The sequence below is a fragment of the Hipposideros armiger genome, unplaced genomic scaffold (genome assembly GCF_001890085.2).
Source record: "Hipposideros armiger isolate ML-2016 unplaced genomic scaffold, ASM189008v1 scaffold_134, whole genome shotgun sequence".
In the NCBI taxonomy this organism is placed as follows: Eukaryota; Metazoa; Chordata; class Mammalia; order Chiroptera; family Hipposideridae; genus Hipposideros; species Hipposideros armiger.
In genome coordinates this window covers 1,265,228-1,284,157 of record NW_017731484.1, presented here as the reverse complement: position 1 = coordinate 1,284,157, position 18,930 = coordinate 1,265,228, and the positions used below count along the sequence as shown (strand labels likewise).

Here is an 18,930-nt window from a genome sequence, read left to right as displayed (position 1 = left end):
TGTGGACATGTGTTAAAATCATCACAGTAATTAATAAATATTTTGGGGATATGCAGCTATCTTATTTCTCCTTAAATCTTTCTCCTTACATTTTTTGTCCTTAAATTTTAGCATTCATTAAGAGTTACCCACAGCAATTATTCTGTGTGACTTAATGGTGATTTTCTTTTCCCCTCATTTCTTCTACATTTATTACTTGTAATTTATCTGTCAGGAAGATTTATCCCTTTCTTCTATTTTATTTGTTTATTTGACCATTGGTATGGATATCAATCATGGATATTTATTTTTTGTTCTTTGGGTTATAAATTTACATTATAATTATTTTTATTGCTCAGGTTGTTCTAGCTTCGCCTTTGGGAGCTCTTTCAGTTGGCTCCTGTAGACACGCCCTCATCTTTTCTTTCCCTGTTCACCGTTCTCATTTTCCTTCCCTTCCCTTCCCTCCCCTTCTCTTCCTTTCCCTACTTTTCTCTTCCCTTCCCTTCCCTTTTCTACAAGACAATCAAGCTCATCCTGTATTTTCTCTAGCCAAGCCCTAGAAATAGTAATTTCTCCAAGGAGCTCTGTTTCCTTTTATCGGAGAACAATATTTAGAAACTAAGATCTGAGGCTAAGTGTGTTCATCGCTACTGGGGTGCCGTTGCTTCTGGGCTCCGTAGTGGACAAAGCTAAGAAATGTATTATACTAACTTGTGTCTATATTTATTTCTGTACCTATTCATATATATTAAAATAAATATGAGTTTAAACTGTACCCCCAGCTTTAATCCAGTGCCACAGAGTTCATTGGAGCCTTTCTTACTTGTTTTTTTGTTACTTCTTTCTCAGATAGTAAGAAACCTGCCTCTCCTTATTTATAACATGTTTACTTACTTGTTCAACCTTAGTATACATTTAAAGTAGTTTCAGGATTGCTAACCTATATGCCTGTGAAACTCAAATTTACCATCTAGAGAACAGTGTTTAGGTAGAATTCTTTGTGTCTTTATCTTCCAGTTTCAAGTGAAAACATTGTTTCCCAAAGTTAATTAGGCCAACTCCTCCCCCCCCCCCTTCAGTGATGTTATGTCATATATTTGTAATACAGTTAGATTCATTCCATTTATATTCCATCATGGAGTCCCCTGACAGCCTGGTTAATTTTTTTTTAATTTGCATGCAATAAAAGTCAGTCTGTATGCTATACAGTTCTTTTTGCAATTTCATAGATGCATGGATTCATGTAGCCACCCACCACAGTACCATACAGAACACCTCCAATACCTTAAAAATTCCTTTGTAGTAAACTCCTCCCCTTCCCTCAAACCTCCCAATCACTAATCTGTTTTCTATCCCTATAGTTTCACCTTTTCTAAAATGTCATATAAATGGAGTAATACAATATGTAGATTTTTAGGCCTAGCTTCTTTTATTTAGAAAAATGCATTTAAGATTTGTCTATGTTGCGTGAATCAATAGTCCATTCCTTTTTTTACTGTTGAGTATGGATATTCATTGTATGAATACACTGCAGTTTATCCTTTCACTTGTTGAAGGAAATCTGGGTTATTTCTAGTTACAGGCAAATGAGAATAAAGCTACTATAAGCAGTCATGTATGGTTTTTTGTGTGAACACAACGTTTCAGGTCATTTGGGTCAATACCTAATAGGGGAATGGCTGGGTCATATAAGTGTATGTTTATAAGAAATTGCCAAACAGTTTTCCAAAGTGGATGCTATGCTTTGCAATCCCATCAGCAAGGAGTGAGATTTCTTACTATTCCACATCTTGTCCAGCATTTGACTGTCCACCTTCACTTTGAAGTGGAAACTGTTCCCCACCCCCACTCCCACTTTTCCTTTCTTTTTGGCCTCTGCCCAGATTACAAAATAATCTGTAGTTTTCCTTTTCAGCCTGCTGGTATTTAGTGAAGGTAATGGTTTTAGACTATATTTCCACTGTGCACTAAAGTACTCCCCTATTTTAGCAAACGTTTTAGCAAACGTTCTTAGGTTGGTTTGAGAGATAATGGCATCCTACTTGAGAAGAATTTCTTTCTGGCTTTCCCAAACCTCTGCTTTGTGAGCCCCTTAGCACCCTACTCATCTCAGCCTCTTTTTAGCCTACCCGAGTGAATCCGCTGAAATACGAGGATAGCCATGGGTCTTCACTAGAAGACCTGTAGTGGCTTTGGATCTGGCAGGATAGATCACTCCATGTAGAGTTCCAGCTGGGTGGCTGGGTCTTAATTCATCAGGAAGGAGCTGTGTGTCTGGCCCCTGCTCAGAGCCCCTGCCTCCTAAGTTGGTAGCTAGCATATTCTCGTAGTCATTAGAGTCCTTATTTGACATCTCTTCTTCGTGTTTCATCTGACTGTTCTCACTCTGAGAAGATGGCTCATAAATCACATAATCCCCTAAATCCAGGGACCTCCCTGATTGCATGACAAGTTGGACATGGGTCTCTAGACCATCTGTTCTGCTCTCTACATGGTCTATGTTTGAGGGTGTCACTTTTTCTGCCTGCTGCTGGCTTCCATTGAGATATGTTGGTGGGACATTTTCATACTCTCTGCAGCACTGAACAGACACCCAGGGATGCTTCTCCTGGATGGCCCTGAGATCCAACCCATCCATATTGACATAGTCATTTGAGGTCTGAGAAGAACCTTCTTCATCAGTGAGTGGATCATTGCTCTCAGTTCCTGGAGACCAAAAACTGGTGCAGTCACTGGCATTTCCACACCCTTTGTCTCCTTCCTCAGTAAACTTCATCTCCTGGGCACTTGAGAGGACAAAGAGGTTCTTGGGAAGGGTGTTGTTAGAAGCTAGAGTCTCAGCAAATTCTTCTGCTGTGGGGACATTGACATAATCTCTTGAATCCTGTGAAGAAATGCTCGTGCAGTCTCCAGATGCTCCGACATTGACATGGTGTGCTGAGAGAGTGAGGTTCCCACACATCTGGGGCCGCATGGCATTGTCATAAATGCCCACAGCATAACCCACAGCGTGAGTATGGGTCCTGTGCACCTGGAGGGCATTGCTTGCTGGGGAGGGCTATGAGCAAAAAGAGAAAGCCAGTGACAAGATGGAAGCAGAAATATGGATAAAGCCTTTCTTCTTCCCCACCCAGTGCTGCTATCTGATCATTTCTTCATTCAGCTTACCACCTGGGAGAAAAGCTCTGAATCAGGATTTCCAAATGCAAGTCTTTAGATGCTATATAGGTCTGAGCAAAATGGGCTGAGTTTAGGGAAAGCAATGGTGTAAATTTGATAATAAGTAGTAACTGTTTTTTTGGCCACAATGTGGGGGTTCAATGGGGTGTGGGGAGAAGCATAAAATGTGCTGCCTCAGAGCACATTGAGGGGCAACATAGAATAGCGGCTAAAAGTAGAGACTTGGGCTCAGACTGAAAGTATTAATCCCAACCTCACCACTCTGTGCTGATTTTGGGCAAGTTACCTAATCTCTCTGTGCCTTAGTTGCCTAATTTATAAAGTGAGGATAATTTTAATACCTATATCATAAGGTTTTTGTGAGGAGTAAATGGATTACTACGTGTAAAGTATTTAGAATAGCTCCTGGAACCCAGAAAACACTAAGATATGCTTGCCATTATTATTAAAGCGGCAGCTGACACAGACTCACCTGATTATGGCCATTTAGGGATGCTGGTCTGATGTTTCCAGAATTTCTGAATTTTCAAGAAAAGCTGGATATCTGGCCTTTAATGTGAAATTTTTTTAGATTTTCAAATGTTGGCCACTTGCTCAAAATGTTTTTCAAACATTTAGTGTAAGCTAAATATATCTGTAGGCTGAAGTCAGTTTGGAATCTAAGCTCTAGATGCAAAATCCCCTCAGGACCTACCCAAGTCTTGGAATGAAGTTTCCTCTTTCCTGCCCTTTACCAGTGGAGTCCAGGGATGGGACAGGTGGGAAGAGGAGGAAGCAAAGCTGGCAACATGGAGGTGGCCACATGGTAAAGACAGGCTAGGTAACACCACCATCAGCAGCGTAACTGCATTTGCTTGACCACAAAACTGCAGGGACTGATTCTTGAACAAACGAACAAGATCTTAGCTGTGGAAATGGGCACCCCGGTCTTCAGAGCAGTCCCTCTGCCCCACACTGAGTGGGACTCCTCCGTGGGAGCTGCCTTCAGAGCCAGAGCATAAGACACATGGGGTTATTAGTTGTAATACTCCCTTGGTAACCTCAAAGGATAGCTCCCATCTGATCGAACATTTTCTACACCAGTGCTCAGTGACTTATGACTATTTCTGCTGTTGAGGATAATTGAAATAATTTGACACAAGCCCCAGAAGTAATTCCCAAAGCAGGGTTTTAAGTCTGCTTTGAACACCAACAGCAATGCTGGAATATCTGTGACCCTCTGGAGGTGATTACTTTGAAGAGACTATGCTCATTTGAATAAACATATTATCACGTCTTTGTTAAAACAACCCATTGCAGCTCTAACATCATGTCCTGGAGTACTTGTGCCCTGGTGCCCTTCTTAAAATCTCAACCACGTGCTCGTATCTATCGTAATTTTTCTCCTTGGGCAGTAGGGAGGTCCTGAGGCTAGTCTTCCAGGTTTATTAATAGAGCCGCAAGGGCAAGTGCCAAAGGACACGTTGTTCAACTGTGGTGACAAGATCGGGGACCTATGACTCTTTCACCTCAGTTTTTCTGCCAGAAACAAGTCGTTTCTCCCAAGAGGCTGGTCATTTCACATAATTCTTACCATATACGCTGAGGGAGGGCTGTCAGAGTTTCTGGAGAGGAGGCTCTCAGTACTGAAAATGCGTGTACACCTTGACTGGTGTCTCCCTGAAAGGACAGAGAACAAATCCTAATGACAGTTAGCCAGTCCTAGCTTCAGCCTCAACACTCCCTGCATCGTGAGTGAAGTGGGTTTGTGTGGTGTCTGGTATTTGCGGGCTGGTGTTCTGTGGTGAGAGGGTCAGAGCTACAAGGATGATACGTTCTGAGACCTGGAGCCCTCCTCAGCTTTCACAATCCCAGCGAACACGAGCGAGCACAAGGGTGTTGAGGCTCAGAAGGAAGCTCCTGGTGTGAGCCCTCCCTGCCCATAAGCTGGAGGCCGTGTTCTCCTTCTGAGTGTCCTCCCCAACCCTCGACGTACCCATCTGCCCTCTACTACCTTAACATCAAGAAAAATCAAAACCCCAAACTTAGACAACTTCTGTTCCCTTTTTAGAGCTCTCTACCCCTCCTCCCCACTGGAGCTGCATCTTATAGCCTATCTATTCCATTCTCTTCTATGTTCCCTTATGGGCAGAAAGTTCTAGAAATTTAGAGGAAGTTGCTTGTAGCTAGTGAGAGGTGCATTTTGGAGCAGAAGTTTGGTATGTCTGGCCTCTATGGTTTAGAAAGAAAAACCTACCCAGTTCTTCTTGCCTCCGGGGCAAGAAGTTGTAAATATTTTTGGCTCGTTGCCTGGGTCGAGGCAGAGTCCGTAAGGGCATGACAGTAACTCGCAGGTAAGGACCTCGCCCTGCATGGCAACGAGAGAGAAGGGGACTCTTAGGTGTGAAATGGTCCCTGAAAGTATTTCCTCACTCTGAATCATAAAAACTGAATTTTTAGACTTGGTAAATTCCATTTGAGTTCTAAGAATAGGGGACTTGGTGAACAAAGCAGGGAGAGAAAATGGGGGCCCAGGGTTACTAGAGTAATGACTTTCAAAATGGAACCACAATCAGCACTGAGACTTTTGGAGCCATAACCTAGGATCTTGAATGAATCAAGGAACAGTGTGCTGGATAAGTACAGAGGACTCCCTGGTGCAATAGCATATCCCTAGAGTACAAACTGGGCTTTAAATGCCAGGCTAGATCATTAGTCCTAGTGTGTCTCAATTTGGGACAAACAAGGGACTCACGCTTTTTCCATTTATTCCAGTTCCACAGGACACAGAGAACCGCGATGACCAGGAGGACGGCGAGGAGTCCCGCAAACCCCGAAAAGATGCTGCTGCTCTCGTCTTTATATCTATGAGGAAAACCGAGTGCCAGGACCCAGCTGTGGGAGGGTGGGGAGGTTGGAGAAGTGCTTCTTTCAGGAGTTGGAGCCCATTTGGAATGGGAGCTGGGTAAAGGAAGGCCAGGGTGGGGTGGTGGGCTGTGTAGTGGAAGAGAGTCACTTCTTCACGGACAGAGGGAAATTGGACACAAGAGACGGACTATCCCATGTGAATGCCTATTGGATGCCAGGGGTTTGCATGTGCTACTTATTTAACCTTTACAACAATCCCATACTCAAGGAACCTGAGATTTAAACTCCGAAAGGTAAATTCACATATCAGAGATCGCACAGGTAGGAAGGACCAAGGTTGGAATGTGAGTCTAGGTATGTTTTGGCCCAAAGATCATGCTCTTTCCACTGGATCACACTGGCTTCCAAATTTTCAGAGTCAAGTTCATCTGCCCTTGCTTTCCCTCATTCCCAATCCTGGGTGGATTACCCAATTTACAGTTAGGGTGTGGCTCTGTGACAGTCCAGCTTGTGTGCACGTGGGTAACCTTCACAGGACCAACAACTTGTGGAGCTGGCCTCCAAGCAACACTCTGTTCTGTTGAATTTAACCAATGCAAATGCACCGAGCAAGTTCTGTGCCACTTCTGCTACAAGGGCTGGCATTACTGCTCTGCGTTGCCTTGTTACTGTCACAGCAATTAGCCAGAAGGAAGAACTAGCAGGCATGCTACCCCCGAATATTAGGAACCAGGTCATCCATCAGGGAAGGTTTTCATCCTCCTGAGTTCTAGGCTTGTTTATCCAACTTTATACTGGACATTTCCACTAGGCTGCCTGACATCTCAAACCAAATCTGTCTGAAACAGAACTCCTGTTCTCTCCCCATAAATTTGCTCCTCCGCTGGGATTTCCCATCATCTAATAGCTCAGTCTAAAACCATCCTTGACTATTCTCTTTCTTTCATGACCCACTTCTAGTCAACCAGCAGATTCTGTTGCTCAGCCCTCGGCATCTATCCCAGACCCGATCACCTCTCATTCCTCCATTGCCACCTTCGGGCCTAAACCACTGTGTGTTCCATATGGACCTTTGCAATAACCTTCCTAATGGGTCTCCTTGCTTTCACTCTCAGCCCCAACACACTATTTTCAAACATGAGCTAGTGTGACCCTCTAAAAGGTAAGTCAGATCACATCCCTCCTCTGCTTGCAACTCTCCATGACTTGCCATCACACCTGGGATAACAGCCATAATGAGGACTTCATAGTCCTACCCAGTGAGGACTTCACGGTACCTGATGTTTTGGCCTCTGTCCATCTTCTGACCTCATTTCCTACCAACTTTGACTTTGACCACCAGGGTTCCTTGCTGTTCCTTGCCCACGCAAATCATAGTTCTATCTCAGACCTGCTGCTCTCTCTCTCAACTGTCTGCATGGCTCAGTCCTTCATTTCATCCAGGTCTTTTCTGAAATGTCACCTCCTCAGGTAGGTCTTCCCTGGCCACACCGATTACTCTCAGTCCCTCACCCTGATTTTTCTTAATAGCATTTATGACTGATGTTATATTATACATTCATTTGTTTATCTGTTTCTGACTCTCCCACTTGATTGTAAGCTCCAGGTCACAGACTTGTCTACCCTGTTCACCTGGTACCTGGAACTGTGCCGGGTACTTAGTAAGGGTCTGATGAATATTGGTTAAATGCATGAAGAGTGAATTAATAAACATACGAATAAATACAGAAATCGTTTTATGGGGGGGCACTCCAGGGTTCTGACTTTATTAATTCACCCCCATCAATGCTCCTGTCTACCTGCAAGTGACATGTGTTGGTCATGGTGATATTTATTTCCCCAAATTACAGCGATTTAAAATTTATTATACTTGAGTTCTGTTGTTGTCATAGTGCTGAAATTTATACCTACCAGTGTTCCTAAACTTTCAACTGCAGATGGACTTTCAATTTTGTTAGTAAGATCTTGAAACTAAAGATATAGTATTGGGTTGTCATGACACATAGACGCATAGAAGCATAGAAACAATATGTTATGACTTTTCCGACAACCCAATAGTAAAATTGATATCTACAACTAGTTCTGTGAGATTTTATGTCCTAAGGATATATCTTCGTCACAGCTACGATTATATTTTTTATTCACGGCAAATTTTTAGGACCTAAAAACACAGCTTTGGACAAAGTGGGCCTTTTGTTTTCAGCATGGTGGGACCTAGTATTTTTCTGATTGGTGGAATCTGAAATAGGGAAGACTGAGAACTGTGATCAGGGCCTCTGAGAGGTGAGAAATCCAACCAAGCCAGGCAGCTATCTCTCAGGAAATCCTGTGTTATCATAGCTTTTCCTCTCTCCCAACGACTCCTTTTACTCTTCAATTCCTATTCCTTTATCTCCCAGAAATCTTGAGCAAACGTCTCTGAGCCTAGAGTTTGATGGTTTTAGTGAACTTGAGCTTGGTTACAGATGGCAGAACTGCAGGGTAGAAACCCCCCCAGGGTAGACCAGGGCCCTCTGTGTAATTGAGGGAAGGGTGGAGCTCTCCACCCTGAGCCACTTACCTGTCCAACCTGCCTAGAGTTGCTGGTAGAGAGCTGGGCTCCCAGGTACTTCCTCTGATTTCTGAAAGGGTTGGGGTGATGACATCCATTGTCACAGGAACCTCTTTGGCGTCAGCTTCTCCTTGTAAGCCTTCTCTTCATCATAATCAGCTAGCTAGCATGTCTGCCACTTTTCCTGGCTTTTCCAAGTTGCTGTCTCCCAGAAGAAAAGGGAAAATTGGTTTGCATTTTACATTTAATCCTGTGCGGTGAAACCACTTTTTTTAGTAGATAAGAATAACAGAAATCCTCCTGGTCTCCATGACTTCCAAACAATCCAAATACACAACTTTTTAGTCTCACAATTTCTGCTTCTGAAATCTTTATTCACCAAAGTCCTTCACAAAAAACAAACAAAAACAAAAGTCTATTGGTTTTTAAACTTCCAATCTTTCTAGAAGTTTTCCCCCCAACAAACTCCCTACCTTATGTCTACCCCTGAAACGTCCAGGCTGACTTGACCCAAACTACGAAAACAACAGGTTTGGCTCTACCTGGATGTGGCTACCATGCCCATTGTAGAAGGGAAGAGTTCATCTGGGTGTCGTGCTCCCCTTAAGGTGGCTCAGGGAGAAGCCACCATTTTTGTCTTCTGCTGAAAGCGTGAGGGCCACAGAGGTGGAAACTGTCAAGAGGCTAGAGAGAGGTTCCGTGAGAAGCTCATCTTCCCCAACCCCCAAAGCAGAGAAAAGAGCAAACACTTTGCCAGAATGGAAACAGAGAGTCAGTGACAGGAAGTGATACCACCAATGTGCTAATGAAGCATGTGGCACAGGAAATGCTGCACAGCTTTTAATAAGAAAGAAAACATGTCTGCACCCCCTGTTCCCTGGATTGGCCAAGTGCGCTGTGGTCTGCGGAGAGTATGATTGCAGAGGGGCAAGGCGGCAAAGCATTCACCAATGGGTTGTTCACGCTGGGCTTCTGAGGTATTTAGTGTTTTATAAGCCTCCAAGTTTATAATTTTTTTTTAGCAGGTCTAAGGAGAACTAGAGGATGCTGTTTAGACACAAATGCAGATCTCTGGCACCCGATGCTAATTCATGGGTGGAGAGCATGAAGGTTGTTTTCATAAACACTGCCCAGGTGATTTTGACAGAGCTGATGTGTTTCACGTTTTGAGAAACTCTGTTCTGGGTATTCCCCCACAATGGAGCTGACGCTGGTTTAGCAGGGCTCCTGGAGGCCATTTCAGCCCTCCCTTTCCCCTTACTCCTTGGAGGTCTGCCCTCGGTGGCCCCAACTGCTGGCTGTCGTGCCCACAGGGCTTTTCTGGAGAAGACGGATCCAGTCCTGCTTGTTGTGCACCTGTCTCAGAAGCTGGCTGTTCATCCCCTGTGTCTAACTAAAGTTCCAAACTTTGAGGATTGTTCAAAATTTGTTTTTGTTTCCCTTCCCCTGTTCCTCTTACCAATCTCCTGAAGCTCTCTTTGCATCTTGGGACAGTCCAAAGAGAAGGGGCCAGTAAGACTATGAAAAGGGTGAGAAGAAGAGTCTCTGACTTTGCTTTCCAAAAGAAAAGGGATTCCCAGATGGATGGCAGGGAAGACAGCCAGTGCTTCATCACCATGCGTCCCTCCCATCTCTTCCTGATCACCCCCTGCCCTGCACCTGTCCAGGCTCTCACAGGTCCCCTAGGGGAGGAAGTCCCCAGAGCTCTGCCATTCCAGGTCCGCACTGCCCCCACACCTCCAAGTTATCCTTACCTGGCAAGAAGCAGAGATGGCTCAGAGGCAGCTGGTTCTAGAGCTGGAATCCGGGTCTCTGTCCACTTCTCCTTTAGATCGAGACTGAGTAAGAACTAGGACTCTTCAAGGGAGAAAGGTCCATTGCTCGGGTTAGTGGCTGGGACTATTGGAAGAGCGAGGCTCCCCAGGCTTGTCCTGAGCCACTGGCACCCATAGGAGACTGTGTGTGAACCAGGAACTTGCAAGATGATACATGGGAAGGCAGATAGAACCAAACCTTAGAACCCTGACTACTGCTTAAAACATTTTTTTTTTCCTAAAATACTTGCCCCTGCATGTGATCATCTCTTATCTACCCAGCCTGCGTGAGTCACACTCATCTTGCCTCTGGTCTTCTGATTCTCTCCTGTCTCACACTTGAGAAAATAACCTCCTCAAAGGAGGCTCTCAGGAGCAGGAGGAGCTCCAGGTTTCCAGGCCCTGACTGTGCCCTTCCACCGTGCTCTTCTTTGCCTCCCCGTGGGACACAAACCCATTAAACCAGCAATTAAACCACAAGATAGGTGTCTGAAGTTATTCATCGTAATAGTGGAAGGAAATTACTCACTCCCGGGAAACAGCATATATGTTTTAAATCTGATTGCTCTAGTGTGTCCCTTTAAGCACTTGTAATGATTTTCAGAGGTTGAATGTGACAAATGATTTTAAAGAATTGTTAAAGAGAAAACCACAGGCCCAAAATGGCCTCACTTGTGTTAAAGCCCACGTTAAGCCTAGACTTAATACTTGATTTAATTGCAGTTTCAGCTTCTCCCAGAAATATAATCTTAGTCAACCAGTCTGGGATTTACTGGTCAAGCACCCATAAAATAATCTGTTGCCTCAAAGGAAGAAGAGGAAATCTGCTTGACAAAACACTTGCCTTTCCCTTCTCCCACAAAAGATGTTCTGGTTTAAAAATAATCCTATTTTGGGCTGGCTGAGTGGCTCAGTTGGTTAAGATCTTGCTCAAGAGTTTGAGCTCTGAGCAACAGCGGTTCAATGCCTGGCCCGAGCTGAGCTGCCAAAAGGTGGTAGGATGGCTCAGCTAAAAAAAAAAAAAAATCCTATTTTTTTGCAGGGGGTGGGGTGGTGCGGCTGGGTGGCTCAGTTGGTTAGAGCACATGCTCTTAGCAACAAGGTTGCCGGTTCGACTCCCACATGGGATGGTGGACCGCACCCCCCACAGCTAGATTGAAAACAGCGACTGGACTTGGAGCTGAGCTGCACCTTCCAACTAAGATTGAAGGACAACAACTTGACTTGGAGCTGATGGGGCCTGGAAAAAAACACATTGTTCTCTGAAAAAAACACATTGTTCACCAATAAAGTTTTAAAAAAAATTTGTGATAAAAAATAATAAATAATTCAATTAAAAAAAATTTTTTTTCTAGTAACTTCCCTACCCCACCTTTCTTCCTATAAAAACCTTCCATTTTATACAGCCCCTCAGAGTGTCCTTCTACTTGTTGGATGGGATGCTGTCCCATTCATGAATTGCTTAATAAAGCCAATTAGATCTTCAGATTTACTCGGTTAAATTTTGTTAACAGTATTAAGATTCATTTTAAATAAAAGTTATGCATCCAAGTGAGCAAAGCCCTTTGAAGGAGAGGGTCTACACATTAACTCATCTATGTTGTTAATGTCAAAAACCTCTTAGAATCCTCTTTGGGAAGATAGAAGCCCTAGCATTAAGAGTATCAACATGAGTTTAGACCCTAAATTACTACTTGGGTGATCTTGGGCCAGTCCTGTAACCTTTTTGGGTGTTTTCTTGGCTGTAAAACGACAATAATAATAGTACTTGGGTAAAGCTGTTGTGAGAGCTAATTGGGCTAACAAAGAAAAAATGCTTGACCTTGGACTTGGCATGTGCAAGAGCTCAGTTAAATGGGCTGCTATTGTATTATTATCTCATGAGACATGAAGTTTATTTCTTTGTATTTAATGGACTTGCCCCTCGCTTTCTCTCCTTTCCTCCCTTGATGCTTAGCCTGCCTGCTTCCCATCACATGGGTCTAGCCACTGGCTTTGCCCATAAAATAGAGTTGGTCCCTGCCCTCATGCAGTGGTCAGTCTTGGCTGGCCACTTGGAAGGCACTCTGCATTCCAAGCAGACCCAGCTTTTTGTCATTTTTGTACTTGGGACCTTTGCATGACAAGTTTCTTAATTTTAATAGCAGTTTCTTCTTTTCTTGTAAAATTACCATGAAATCGCATTTTAAGAGTTTATATTGATTATTTGTAGGTTTGGGGGCTTGAGGTATTTTGTTACTTTATTTGGACACTTATTGCTACAAAAATCAAGTGTCATTTAAAAATTTTTTTATTATTTTAATAGGGCTGGCCAAGTGGTGCGTTGGTTAAGAGCTGGCTTGGGATGCCAGAGTGCCCTGGTTCGGATCCCACATATGAGGGCCAGTGACACTGCCCTCTACAGCTAGGATGCTGAACAACAGCTCAACCTGGAGCTGGGGTGCCGTGAATCGCCGGCGACGGCGTAGGCTGCAGCCCCTGCTGCAGTGGGTTGCCATGGGCTACCCTGTAGCCAGCAGCCAGCATGAGCGGCCAGCAGCCGCAGTGAGCGGCCGTCCAGAAGCTGGCGAGTGATCTGCCTCATCCAGAAAGAGCACAATGATGGTGCCAACTTGGGCCAGTGAAGCAACATCCTCCACAACTAGACTGAAGAACAAAACGACAGCAAGTTGTCTGTTCCCATCCCCCAATTCCCCAATAAAAATCTTAAAAAAAAAATCATTTTAATAAAAAGTGCCTAAGTGTCGCCACCTCTGCGAAGCCTTCCCCTTCTGAGAAGCGGGTTCTTGTTTATCTGTGTCCTCACAGCACCATGCATGATAGTGACTGTCAGTTGTTGAGATTAGTTGTTAAAGTGTCTGACTCCCCAAGCCCAAGTAGACTTCGAACCCCTTTCAGGCAGAAACTGTTTTATTTGCTGTTATCTCTGGCATTTTGCACAGTGCCTAACTGTAAGAGTAAACTGGGCCCTCTGAGTTCTCTTAGGTGCTTATTGCTGCTGTGAATTTATGACCTCAGCGTATAATGGGTGAGAAATTGATGAAGAAATCAGCCAGTGTCCAATGTTTCTTCCTGTGTGCACTCATCAGCCAAAGGAAGAGGGCCCGCCCTCCCTGTTCTCTGCAGGAAGAGGACCCTGAACTCCAGTGTTGGGTCTCCTTTGCCCAAGGAAGGGGTTAATAACAGCTTTTGTATTTCTGGGTCAAAACGTCCAAATTATCCCATGTGAAAGACAACTCCAGCCAGGCTTTGTTTTTGAAGGTTCTGGGGGCTGAGACAGCCAGGCAGGATCACAGCGGAGTGGGGTGGGGGGGCCCTTAATGGTGCCACCCTTAATGGTGGCAATTCCCCACCCTCCCTGTTCATTTGCTGGTATCCTGAAGGCTTTCTCCAGTCCAGACAAGTCTGAAACAGAGAACAAAGGCAGCAAATACCTTCCTTTTAAGTTAAAGTTGTGAGACAGCAGGGTTAGGACAGAGCGGTTTAGAAACTGCAGAAATATTTCTCTAACTTGTCTGCTCCTTGTTTCCACTCCACCCAAGGCCCTTGGGAAGAAGGAGGGAGGAGAATTTGGAAGCAAGGAGTGTGACCAGACAAGGGGATAGTTTCTGTTCCCCGCTCAGGCTAAGCCTTCGTGGAGGAGGTGGGTTGGCACTGCTGACAAGATACAAGGACCCTGTCCTTAAGCCCAAGAGGAGGGCAGGCCTTGCCTGCTTGGTCTTGCTGGAGTTCACCATTTGTGAGCTTCCCCTTGTCTTTGTAGCTGCAGAGCCAGAGCAGAGATGGCCGTGAGGTATGTCTGATGAGCAAATGTCTGCTGATAGCCCAAAGCTTCCCTCAGCCCACAGGTGCCCCTCCACCAGCCCACACATGCAGAGAGGTTCTGACCCCCGGGCTCTGGCCAGAAGGAGGTGAGCCCTCAGGGAGCAGGGTGGGTAGTGATGTTAGGAATGTAATGAGGGCACAGCGCGTCTCAGAGGAAGCGGCAGGACAGAGGACCTGGGAACCAGACGCCATATGACTGCAGGAGTGAGAGGCTAGAGCAGGAAGGCACAAGTCAAGATGGCTTTCTTTCTTTCCTTCTTGTGGAGGGAATAGAATATCATTTGATTAACCAGGGCATCCTAAGCAAGCTTTGGTGGCAAGCAATATAACTTAATGTTTTTGGACAATCATTTTATTTTCACAATTTGTATGTCATAGGTAAAGAGCATGACAGTGAAGCTTGGGTTTACCTGCATTCTTTTATATGAGGCTAGGCCCACATGTGGCATGTGTGGTAACCGAAGCTGCATTGTTCTTTCATTTTTCCCTAGATTGAGGCCACACAATAGCCAGCGTGATCCCCTTAAATTGTAAGATAGATCATTACAGTCCTCAGTTCAAACCCTCTGATGAATGCCCATTTCATCAAGCCAACATTACAATGCCTTGCAGGTTTTGCCCCCACTTCCAACCCTCCATCTCTGAACTTACCTCCTATGCTTTTCTACTTGGTCACTCAGTTCCAACCCTTGGCTGCCTTGTGTGTCCTCAAACAAATCAAGACCTCCTGCCTCAGGGCCTTTGATGTTGCCGTGCCCTTTGTTGGGAAACCTTTTCCTCCACATATTTATATAGCTCACTCTCTTACTCCCTTCAAATGTCCTCATAAATGTTTCTGTCAGAGAGGATTTCCCTGACCACTCTGCACAAGAGCAACTCTTGTGCACTGTGCTCCTTATTTCCCTTTTACACTTTACCTTTCTCCTGGTTCTTGAAGACATTTGACATGCTATATATTTGCTTGTTTACTTTATCTCTCTTCCACGAGACTAAGTTCAAAGAGGGCAGGACTTCGTTTTGTTCCCTGTTGTATCCCCAGTTTATACAAGGGTGCATGGACAATAAACACGTATTGAATGAATGAGTGGACTGACATCCAAGGGGAGGAGACGAGAACATCACACATGACTAAGAGACCTTGCACAGATCTTGGTGAGTGCTAGCTAGTACGGCACTACATTTGATTTGCTTTAGGAAAGAAACAAAACAGATTGCTTCTACTTTCAGGGCTGTGGAGCAATTTGTCTTTGTTGCACGTGTAAGTGGCTGAGCCTAAGTGAGGCCTGCCTACACACGTCATGCTATGCATGTGATAATGCTACATTCCAGGGGAGTTAAAGGAATGAAAGAGAAATGCCATTTAGATATTCTTCAATAGTTACAGACAGCAACTTTAGACACTAGATCAAGACTGGAGAATGTGCGAGCTGGAGAAACGTTAGGTCACGCAGCAAATTAGTGGCAGATTCAGGATTACAACACAGGTCTTCTAATTTGCAGGCCAGCCCTTTCCACCATGGCTCAAATGAGCCATCTTGCTTCTCTACTCCAATTTTATGCCATTCCATTGGGTTAGATCTCTGGATTCCCAAACTACTGCAGCTTCCACCTCAAATTCCAAAGCAGAATCAGCTAGATAACAATCTCAGCAGGCTGGACAACAATCGCTAAGTTGTACACTGTATATTATTTTATATACATACATTGAGAATTATAATGGAAGATGATAGAGATAGGATCCAAGTTAGGTTTCTTTATGTATTTAACCACACAACTTGTTACATTGTCACCCAAGTTTAGATAATTTCAGCACTGATTATCTGGTTTCTTAATTAGAATCACAGCATTTCAGAGATGGCTAGTTCACAGTGATTTTAAATTATTATTTTTTAAAACTATAGCAAACCTGGAAACCAAATACTTTTTTTTTTTTTAAAGATTGTATTGGGGATTGGGGGAGGGGAACAGTGCTGAGGAATCAGGGGAAGGGGAACAGACAAGTTGCTGTCGTTTTGTTCTTCAGTCTAGTTGTGGAGGACGTTGCTTCACTGGCCCAAGCTGGCACCATCATTGTGCTCCTCCCGGGTGAGGCAGATCAGTCGCCAGCCTCTGGACGGCCACTCACGGCGGCTGCTGGCTGCTCACGCTGGCTGACGGCTACACATGGTAGCCCATGGCAACCCACTGCAGCACAGGACTGCAACCCACGCCGTCGCCGGCGACTCATGGCAGCCCAGCTCCAGGTTGAGCTGCTGTTCAACATCTTAGCTGTGGAGGGCAGTGTCACTGGCCCTCATATGTGGGATCTGAACCGGGGCCCTCTGGCGTCCCAAGCCAGCTCTTAACCAACGCGCCACTCGGCCGGCCCCCAAATACTTTTTTTGAAGCCACTTTTGTTGAACAACTGTGAGCTCTGAATCACCTCTGAGGAATTATCTTTCAGACCTTCAAAGTACAATCTGAAAAAATTCAATGTAGTTCAACTGTCTCCTTGTAGAGACGGACAGTCAAGCTGGCCAAGAAACAGAGTTGGGCTCAGAACACGTGTCTCCTGCCTCCTGGGTTGCCACACATCACGATCTTACTTTATCTCTCTAATTTTTCTGTTTTAGATCCTCCACCAAAAAGTAAGCAGAAAATCTTTCAAACCCCTCTCTCTTACTTGGTTAGCACCAGTTGTAGTTTAAAGGTTTGGTAGGGAAGATATGGGAATACTTGACTCAAAAGAAGGGTTTTGGGGCCTGCCGAGTGGCTCAGTTGGTTAAGAGCTTGCTCAAGAGTTTGAGTTCTGAGCAACAGCAGTTCGATGCCCAGTCCGAGCTGAGCCGCTGAGCTGCCAACAGGTGGCAGGATGGCTCAGCTAAAAAAAAAAAAAAAAAAAAGGGTTTTGGATCACCATGGGGGTGTGTTCTCCCTCTTCCATCTGGCTGAGGGCCATCACTGATTCCTAGCTTTCCCCTCCCCAGCCTCACTGCCTCTTTCAAGTAAGTTTTCATGTAAATTTTCCTTCAATGAGGCCAACACAGGAAGATCTGGAGCTATGAAACACAGATCAGTCTTTTAATGTAGTATTCCTGGGTGTAGCACAGCAAGAAAACCTAATCAATCGTGCTGTGTTTGGAGGACTGTCTGCATGGCCTCTATTACAGGAGATAAACCAAGTGGTGCCTGAGCCTGCACTCAGGGACCGGGTCTAACTGAGTGGAGATGGATGCATCTGGCTCTAAGTGTGATGGCACCGCCCACTCAAGATAACTCTATTTCTCCCTGCTTAGATTTCATGAGCATAAGTCAAACTTCTGTTATTTGGCTTCCCAAATATGTGGATCATTTCAATTCTCATTGTAAGTGAGTGTGATGTGGCATTCTGGTTCCCTCAGGAGACAGCAGTGGGAGGCCATTTCAAAGAGACTGCTCCCTTCTATGCTGTGTGTGTCTTCTGAGGATGGGGATGTCTTTGAATCAAGTTTCAAGAGAAGTAAAAACTTGTGATTAGTTCCACATTGGGAGATGGGCAAGCCCAGAACCCAGACGCCACTACCTTTCAAGGCCAAAAGTATTACAGTCTATGAATCTAGCAGGTTATTACCTCTCGTGGCTTAGGTTCATGTTGGGGACAACTGGATGTTAATGACACCACACAGAAAGATAGTGACATGTTTGCATGTTTTATTTACAAGGTTTCAAAATTACTTGCTGGTAAAGGACATGCTATTTTCATCCTCCTTCCTTCTTGCAGTGACATGAAGATCCTGCCCTAATAGACTCAGATTAAGGGCTGGTAACCAGCTCACTGGTACCCAATGAGTCATCTTTGGATTTGCCACAGAGTAAGTCAGGGAGTTGCCTGTGTACTTGGGAGGGAACCAGTCATCTTGGTGGAGAGTTTCCAACAAACCCAGTGACTGCAGGGAGAGGACATGGTGGCTGAAAAGGGGGGAGACTCACAAACCATTATTAAAGATGAAGGGCTAATAAATTATTCTTTTCAAGAACTGAGGGTTGGGGAAAGATGGAAGAGCTCTTTTTCCATATGGTAACTCAGGCCCAAGGAGCTGAGCTGGCTTTATACTCCATTAAACTGGTATCTTAGGATATACTGATCTCTGCCAGAAAGCTACTTTGGAGCTCATTTTTCTCCATGCCTGACTGCACACTGGGGCTAGGAGGTGTGGATCCTTAAGATGCTGTTTGGCATAGCAGAGAGGCACAGATCTGGAGTGCAACACAGATAAGGTGAGAGTAAGAAGGGAAGCATAGGGCCAAGCTTTAGAAAGGGGTGTGTGTGTGTGTGTGTGTGTGTGTGTTGCATCCCTTTTTAGCAAGGGTAATTGGGAGGGAACCTACAATAGAAAAAAAAAAAAAGACTAGTTATTTATTTATTTTTTTGTGAATGACTTCTGTTATCAAATAAGACCCAGGCCCTCTTATTCATTTACTTACTACTTACTTTTTCTCCACAGCATTTTATTTTTTTTAAATTTTATTTATTTATGTATTTTTTTAGCTGAGCCATCCCGCCACCTGTTGGCAGCTCAGCTCAGGCTGGGGAATTGAACCGGCGACCCTGTTGCTCAGAGCTCGCACTCTTGAGTGAGCTCTTAACCAACTGAGCCACTCAGCCGGCCTCCACAGCATTTAAGAAAAATGAAGTGGGCATTGTGGCTGCCTGTGGAGGGCAGCCTGGGACAGAGGCAAGGGAAGTGGGAATAAGGCCTCTCACTACAGAAG

The 18,930-nt window shown here is 44.7% G+C and overlaps 1 protein-coding gene across 5 annotated transcripts; it reads right to left on the bottom strand.

Moving 5' to 3' along the window:
* Window positions 1–486: 486 nt before the first annotated feature.
* Window positions 487–9,310, bottom strand: LAX1 (lymphocyte transmembrane adaptor 1). 5 transcript variants are annotated; one of them, XM_019649598.1, is made up of 6 exons: window positions 9,103–9,310; window positions 8,570–8,765; window positions 5,897–6,102; window positions 5,399–5,509; window positions 4,736–4,821; window positions 487–3,040 (listed from the first exon to the last, which is right to left on the bottom strand). In XM_019649598.1, the coding sequence occupies exons 2-6, from the start codon at window positions 8,656–8,658 to the stop codon at window positions 2,108–2,110; spliced, it is 1,425 nt and encodes a 474-aa protein (XP_019505143.1). In that variant the 5' UTR covers window positions 8,659–8,765; window positions 9,103–9,310; the 3' UTR covers window positions 487–2,107. The 5 variants fall into 5 exon arrangements, with proteins under 5 accessions (XP_019505143.1, XP_019505142.1, XP_019505144.1 ...); XM_019649597.1 differs by having other exon boundaries at window positions 8,570–8,761; window positions 9,103–9,309; XM_019649599.1 differs by having other exon boundaries at window positions 5,897–6,036; window positions 8,570–8,761; window positions 9,103–9,308.
* Window positions 9,311–18,930: the final 9,620 nt, after the last annotated feature.